The sequence below is a fragment of the Triticum urartu genome, chromosome 1 (genome assembly GCF_003073215.2).
Source record: "Triticum urartu cultivar G1812 chromosome 1, Tu2.1, whole genome shotgun sequence".
In the NCBI taxonomy this organism is placed as follows: Eukaryota; Viridiplantae; Streptophyta; class Magnoliopsida; order Poales; family Poaceae; genus Triticum; species Triticum urartu.
Window position 1 is genome coordinate 486,092,386 of NC_053022.1, and position 8,341 is coordinate 486,100,726.

Here is an 8,341-nt window from a genome sequence, read left to right on the forward strand (position 1 = left end):
ATGAAGAGCCATACAGGCAACAATAATTCTACTTTGCTTGTCCTCTGGAAATTTTGGCATGTTCAATAAAATCCTAAATTTCATCTTCAACACTCCAAAGGATCGCTCAACGACATTCCTAACTTTGGCATGTGCATGGTTGAAGGTTTCTTTCATACCTTGTGGCGGCGGGCCATTTTGCCATTGTTGCACATGGTACCTTGTACATCTGTATGATGAAAGGTAGCCTGGCCGGTTTGGGTATCCCGCATCAACCACATAATACTTCCCTACATATTATGAAAGGCACAGAATGAGACTTAGATGCACTAGTGTAGTTGGATAAAAAATATTGCAAGACAGTTCAAGTCGCAAACCTGGTGGTGGATGTGGAAATTTGTCTTGATGAGTAGTTACGGCGTCTTTGAAAACTCTCATGTCATGTGCTGAACCAGGCCATCCCGACATCACAAATGTAAATCTCATGTCGAAATCACAAACAGCAAGCACATTCTGACTGGTTTCATTGTGCCTGTTCAAGTATGGAACCCTCTTACTCTTATCCACCACAACATTCACATGTGTCCCATCTATAGCTCCTATGCAGTCATTGAAGTGTGGCCAGAATACTGGATTTTCTAAGTTTGGGTGCACCTCTGAAAATGTTGGATCCTTAGGTACAATTATGTCATGTGCTAACCTGAGGAGGCATGCCAAAACTCTATTAAATGTCCTACTTACTGTCTCCATAGACCTTCTGAAACGGTTCTCAGCCTGTCTAACTGACTGTGGTGATCCAACAATCCATAAAAACCGAGCGAGGGCGAGCGGCGGCCGGTGAGGAGGGAGCAGCGGGAGCGGCGACCGAGGGAGGGCGAGCGGCTGACGGAGGAGGGCGAGCGGCGGCCGGTGAGGAGGGAGCGGTGCGAGCGGCGATGGAGGAGGGCGAGCGGCTGACGGAGGAGGGCGAGCGGGGCCGCAGGAGGGCGCTCCCGGGGTTCCGGCGGCGCGGCGCTGCGCTTGGGCGAGCGGCGCGGCGCTGCGCTTGGGCGAGCGGCGCGATGGGGAGGAGTCGTGCGAGGTGGGTGGAGAGGAGGGATCTGGTGCGGGAGGGGTGAGTTTTTTTACTATTTTTTTTAGTGGGCCCAGAAAAACTAACCCAAATAAGCTCCTCTAGGGGTTGTTTGGATACTGGGATTTTACTAAACCAGTGTGGCCTACACACGTTTTGGGTTATAACAAACTAAAACTCTGTTTGGTTAACATAACAAATTCCTAGATAAGGAGATCTTAGTTTTAGTAAAACTGAAAAACCGAGCTTATAGAAAAATGACTATTTGACGTTTTTCGATAAACCAATTCTTCATCTGCCGCCCCGATCGGCGTATGGCACAGCTGGCATGCATGTTTCTCCTTCCCCATCAACAACTCATCTCGCACCGCCCATGGCCATCATCATACGTAACCAGTCCTCCCGCGCCGCCGGCGGCCGCGACGTTGACCACTGGTCTTCTCCTTCCCCAGCGACAACTGGTCTTCTCCTTCCCCAGCGACAACTCATCTTGCAGCGCTCGTGGCCGTTGCCATCGTCGGGCCGTCGTCGTCACTGTTGACCACTGATCCTTCCCCGACGAGCACTCATCCCGCGGCGGCCGTCGCATCAGAGTCAACCACCGGTCCTTCCCTAGCAGGTCGGCACTACATCACCAACGTCTTCAGGGCTTGGTTCCGAGTCCTAAATGCTTGTCTCAACAATTTGATCTTGAGTTGTGCAGCCGCAGCAGATTTCTTGTGTGCTAATTCTTGTTCTTCAATGATTGGGCATTTTCGCATATCTGTCACACGAGTGTTATTTCTTCTGCTAAGATTCACGTTTGTGAGCATTGAGATGGCCTACCACAGCATCCATGCCTGGACACGATCATCTCTTATGCCGATGCGAGGACGCGGCGGTGACGGTGCAGTCCGCGAGTCTCCCATATTTAAACATGTTTTACCATCCAAACAAGCTTTTGTGCATGCTTATTCCTAACTAAATTATTAGTAAAACTAGTTTTCCAAGAAATCCTACTAAAACGTGTTTTGTTAAAACTAGGTGTTAATTTCGTTTATCCAAACAACCACCTAGTGTGGGCTAGTTTTTTGGGTGGGTTAGATCCAACTAACCTAAACTAACCCATCATGTTTGGATTCTTTTGGGTTATTTGAGCCTAATCTAACTATATCTAACTCTAACTTAGGGATCCAAACAGGGCCACTGAATCACGCAGCCAGGATCGATGTGTTGTTGGCGAAGAATTGGGGAGGAGCGTTGTTTTATACTGGTAGCGGCGCAAGGACGACTGAAGAGGGGGATCCGGTGCGATTCCTACCCTAACGCCTTCTACCGTGGGGTTGCTGGACCAAATAGGGCTAAGTGGGCCAAATTGGCGATGTCCTATTTTCTTTTCCCTTTTTCCTTTTCTTTTCCCTTTCTTTTTTTCCTTTCTTCTTTATACTTGTCTACTTGTTTCAAAAGACCGTTGTACATTTTTCATGCACATCGGAAGCATTTTTTTATGCACATTGAACATTGGCGGCTGCTACAAATCAGCCGATTGATTTGTTACGAATTTAAGTCGCCTCGGAGCCGTCCGATCTGACACTCCCAGCCGCGGGATCAGACAACACCACGACACAGTCATGGCAGCAGCTCCATGGCGGCACCGACAGCCCCCGTGGCGCTCCATTGCACCTCCGACAACCCCGCCGCGGCGCTTCATTGCAACTTCAACGATCCCTGCGGCGCTCCACTGCAGCGCCGGCCGTGGCGCTTCATTCCAACTCCGGCGATCTCCGCGGCGCTCCACTGCAGCGCCGACCGCGGCGCTTCCTTGCAACTCCGGCGATCCCCGTGGCGCTTCATTGCAACTCCGGCGATCCCCGCGGTGCTTCACTGCAGGACCGGACGTGCTCCATTGCAGCGCCGACTAAGCTTCAACGGCCCCATGGCGCTTCATTGAAACTCTGGCGAGCTTCGTTGCAACTCCGGCGGCGCTTCATCGCAGCTCCGAAGGCGCTTCACTGCAGCTCCGAAGGCCCCATGCTGCTTCATCGCAACGCCGGCGAGCCCGCTCTACTTCACCTGTTGCACGCAGCTCCTGCCGGCTATGACAGCAGCTTCCGCCCAGCCTAGCCTATGGCAGCACGAGGTGAGCGGTGACAACGATTTGCAGCAGCGGTGCAGCGACACTAGGCGACGACAGTTTGTAGCAGCGGTGCAGCAACGCGCGGTGGTGGCGGCGCTGGTCTACGGCGACGGGCGATGGCGCTGGTGTGTGGGGCGGTGTGGAGAAGAAAGAAGAAAAGGAAGAAAGAACGAGCGGCTCGGCGCATCGGGAGGAAGAGATAAGGGAGGAAGAGAGATAAGCGGCGCGTGGGCCCAGCGGACGCGTGGCGCGCGCTGAAGACGGCTTACGAAGCGCGTTCATCATCCGACTGATTTCAATGCTTTTCCTTGAACATTTGTCAAATACATGATTAATATGTTTTCGAATACATGTTTTCAATAAGTGTTAATAAAAATCAAATACACATCATAACATTTTCTGAATGATATGAAATTTCTTTACACTACACAAATATAATATTTACATCATATAAAAAAAATGTCACGAACAGTTTTTTGAAACATGATTTTTAGTGTAGCATACATTTTAAGTGGTGCTAATTGTTTTTAAAATTATACAAACATCTTTTACATTGTATATACATTTTAAAAGATATCATGTACATTCTTTTGACACGCATGAAAATTATTTTAAGATAATTTCGTCCCTCAACTACTATACCAAACAACTTGCACCCTCAACAATTGAAACCGGACAAGTTTCATGCCTCCTCTCGGTTTTGACCGATTGGTGTTGACTCGTCCTAATTTTGAACGCTTCATGCTGACATGGCGAAAAAGGCCCCCAAATTGACCCCTCTCCCCCCTCTCATACTCCCCCTCTTCCTCAAGCGACATTTGGGGCAAGGAACGCATGGAAGAGCAAGCTCGCGGTGTTGTTCTTGACGGCGTGAGGGAGGCGCCAGGAGATGTGGGATCAATGTGGCTCAACCTGCTCGTCGCTGGGATGGAGCACATCGCCGTCATGGTTCAAGCTGGGATGCATCACAGTTGTGGTGGTGCTCACCTCCGTCGCCAGCCTTCATGTGCGAGCACCGCTTGGATCAAGTAATGTGATGCATGTGGAGGCGTAGGCAATATCACTCGTCATTGGCATGAGGGTGTTGAGGTAGATGTCAACCTCGTCGTAGGTAGCAAAGGTCGAATCAGGTTAAAATAAGTTGTGTCGAAAATGGCCTTGTTAAAAGATGCCCCTCGTTGCCTAGAGTAACGATAACGCAAACTTATGTGTGGTCGTAATTGAAGGAGAATATGGTGAAGCATAAGAAGACGTCGGATCCGAATATAACCTCAGATTTAAAAGCCGATGTGGGAAGATGGAACTCACCTACGAAGCTGAAGACCAGAAAGATGAAGTTTTCCCAAGGGAGGATCCAAATCCCTCGGCTTGAAGACTAGTTCAGGGCTACTGATGGTGTCCTGGATTAGGGGTGCACACCACTTCAGCTCGCCATTCATGGGCCTCGCCGAGGACCCGCCAACAACTGAAAAATGGGACATGCAGGCCATGGCCCTCGGCGTACTCAAGATGGAATCCTTCGAAGATTTGGCGTACACTTCAAGGCATATTCAAATGATCGACATATTATCCGTAGTTATACCCAACATACTTGTAACCTTAGATACCCCAGGTGCCTATATAAGCCGAGGGGTTTAGTCTGTAGAGGCAAGGTTTTTAGACTAGAACACATTCATACGATCTCAGGGTAGATCATCATGTATTTTGTACCCCATCCACAATCAATACAATACAAGCAGGACGTAGGGTTTTACCTCTTCGAGAGGGCCCGAACCTGGGTAAATATAGTGCCCCCTTTACTTCATGTTACCATCGTACCAAGATCACCAGCTCGGGACCCCCTACCCGAGATTCGTCGATTTTAGCACCGACAGGAGGGAGGCGGGAGGGCAGAGGTTACTCTATTGGAGCTCGGATGGCGGCTCATTGGCGATGCCGGACGGCGACGAGGAGCTCCTCTCCTAACGGATGGGAACGGAGGGGTTTGCGTGGCTGTGGGCTACTTCTGGGCGCCAGATGGGTTTTGAGGGGCCTCCTCGGTCCAGGCAGGTTGCGACACTAGTGGGAGGCTGCAGGGGATGAACTAGGGCATTGGGTCCCCCCCCCCCCCGATCTGGATCAGACGATCCAGATCGATGGGGGCTGGATGGGTTAGGGTTCCAGCTCGTTAGGGAGATCCTGAGGTGGGAGATGACCAGGTGGCGCCTAGGGTTGGGGGTTAGGGTTGGGGGTTAGGGTTAGGAGGCTAGGGTTTGTTCATTTTTGGTAGGGGTTGGCTACCTTAAATAGAGGGGGTAGGAGGCTAGGGTTTGTCCATTTTTGGTAGGGGGTTGGCTACCTTAAATAGAGGGGGTAGGAGGCTAGGGTTTGTCCATTTTTGGTAGGGGGTTGGCTACCTTAAATAGAGAGGTTAGGAGGGGGTTTTGAGCTGATTTTTGAGGCTCTTGGGCTTATAGAAAATAGGGAAGTGGTTGCCTCGATAGCAATCTTGTTCTTTCAAAAATTAATTATTATTTAAACGGTACTATGCCTCGCATATTCAAATATTCGTGTAGCAAACGGACTCCGAATCAGACAAGATTTGATGTGTAGCTGACATAAAATATAACAAGATCACACACAAGATTCAAATATTTATTTTGCATTTATAAAATAATTTTAATTAGTGTCTCGTGGCAATGTGCAAGTGTCCAGTTGGTCTCCGAGCAGAAGGGCAAAAGATCAAGGGGTACTATTCACCTTTGTGAAGAACAACAAAAAACAAAATAAGGCTATAAGTTTAATAAAAACACCCGGATAATTTGATACGAAGGCGACGTGCTGACGCTGCAATAATATGATGTGTTTTTTAGAAATTAGTGAAATATGTTTCATAAATTTTAAACTCATTTAAAATCTACTCAAATTTGATTTTGTTTTAAAGATCTCATCGACAGAAATTCAAATACCCCCTCTATTCACTTTTATAAGACCTTGAAGACATTTCAGACAATATGCAAAACAGTCTATTTTGAGTTGTCTGAAACGACTTACAAAAGTGAACGAAGGGAGTACGTAACATTGGACATTTTATTCAAAAGTTATTAATATCTCACAAGAAAAATAAAGTGCTAGCTTTTCCACGGAGTGGTTTGAGAGCATGCATGCATGAGTAGATTAAAGTTTACTTTTTCTTAGGGAATGAGTAGATTAAAGTTAGCGAGACGCTCCTCAGCTCGTATACGTATGAGATTAAAGTTTATTTTTTCTTAGGGAATGAATAGAACACAACGATTTGTTCCTTTATGCACAAAAGAGCAACACGCATCTTAATGCGAAGAATGGATGTTGGATTTGTTTAGCGTTAGACGCTAGAAGTTTTTTGGCGGGAAAACGATGACGTATGCCCATCACAGGCCGCGCAGCCAATGGGACGATGCAGTTCGAAAGCAACTATACATAGACAAGGTCCATGTAGACCTAATCGCTGAGCTGTGGGCCCCGAATGAGCTGTAACTGGAGTACGCAGTGGAACTAACCCCACGCAGCTTTCATCGGCGGCTGCCACCACCCCCCGATACCTCAGCTGTGTGCACCGAGCCCACGTGAACCGAGAGCCCGAGAAGCATCTTTTACCATCGGAAATCCTTCTGCTCTCCCTCGTCACCTCACCGGCCGCATCACCACCATGTCGCTCCGGCGCCTCTTGGGCCTTTCCGCCGCCGTGTCCGGCCGCCTAAGCCGCTCCTTCTCCACCTCCACGGCCGCCTCCTCCCGCCCTCCCTGGATCTTGGTCGACCAGCTGTCAGTGGCCACCGGGTCGGCAGCACCGGGCGCGTCCGTGCGCATCGTCGAGCCCCCGCGCTTCTCCAGCATCACCGTCCCGGCGCTCCAGGTCGACACCAGCGCCGGCCCCGACCCCGACAGCGACGTCGCGCAACTCCTCGTCGGCCGCGTGTGCTCCGCCAGCGCCGACGGCCTCCTCCTTATCGTCATCTACGATCTCCGCGCCACGGCTCCCATCCTCGCCAAGCAGGGCGCCAATCATGTCCGCCAGCTGACCGGCCTCGTCCGCGGGCACACCCCGGACACCACGCGCTTCCTCTGCAACCCTCTCACCGGCCAACTGACCCGCCTCCCGGCCATCGACGTCGGCCCGAGGCGGCTCGTGTGCGGCCCTCACATGGGCGTCCTCACCCAAGCCGGTCGCGGGCACGGAGACGGACCTCCCGACAGGGTCGCCGTCGCCGAGCTGCAGGGGAACAGGATGCTCCGCTTTCTCTCGGACACGGGCGAGTGGGACGTCGCGGTCACCACGCCGTGCCAACTCCCGGGCGTCCGGCGGTTTCACTCGGAGACGGGCAGGAGGTTCGACCAAGAGGCGTTCGCCTTCGGCGACCGGCTGTGGTGGGCTGACCTGAGCTGGGGCGCCATCTCGGCCGACCCGTTCAGCGACCGGCCGGAGCCCCGCTTCGTGGAGCTGCCGAGGGGCAGCGTGATGCCCGCACGCCCAGGGCCGGCGCCAGGGTGGCTTGACCTGGAGGGTTTTGAGGCCCTGTCCAAAGACGCGCCGGCAGTGGGCAGGTACCGGCGCATGGGGGTCAGCGAGGGAAGGCTGCGCTACGCCGAGGTGTGGAGCCGGGAGCCGTTCGTGCTCAGCTCCTTCACGCTCGACGACGAGGGCAGCGGCTGGACGCTGGAGCACCGCGTGGTGCTCAGCCGGCTCTGGGCGGATGGAGACCACCCATGGCTGCCCTTGCCGGAGAAGACGACGCCACAAATTGTCGCTCTTGACCCACTGAACGGCAATGTCATCTACCTGAAGGTCGGCAGGCACAGCATCGGCGTGGACATGAGCAAGGAGGAGGTGATTCGGAGCTTTCTGGACAGAGGAGCCGGGTGCATACCATGCGTGCTTCCACCGTGGCTTGAATCCAGCCGGAACTCTGCCGCAGGTAATCGCTACATTGCTTCAATTGCTATTAAGTTCACATATTATGTGCACCTATTATGCAATGCACCCATATACATTTACATGTGCCTAGATGCATTTCCATTAAGTTGTTTTGCAAGTCATCGAATTGATCAGTGTGTGGAAACTCGGACAAAGTCATCCTATTTATATTAACCAAACAATTAGCACTACTGGGCCAGACATAAAATTGCTCTCTCTACAAACAAGCCAAAAATGACTT

The 8,341-nt window shown here is 51.4% G+C and overlaps 1 protein-coding gene across 1 annotated transcript; it reads left to right on the plus strand.

The window, feature by feature from the left end:
• The first annotated feature begins 6,766 nt into the window (after positions 1 to 6,766).
• On the plus strand, positions 6,767 to 8,274 carry LOC125532943. Its single transcript, XM_048696789.1, has one exon. The coding sequence runs from the start codon at positions 6,835 to 6,837 to the stop codon at positions 8,272 to 8,274; it is 1,440 nt and encodes a 479-aa protein (XP_048552746.1). The 5' UTR covers positions 6,767 to 6,834.
• The last annotated feature ends 67 nt before the right edge of the window (positions 8,275 to 8,341 follow it).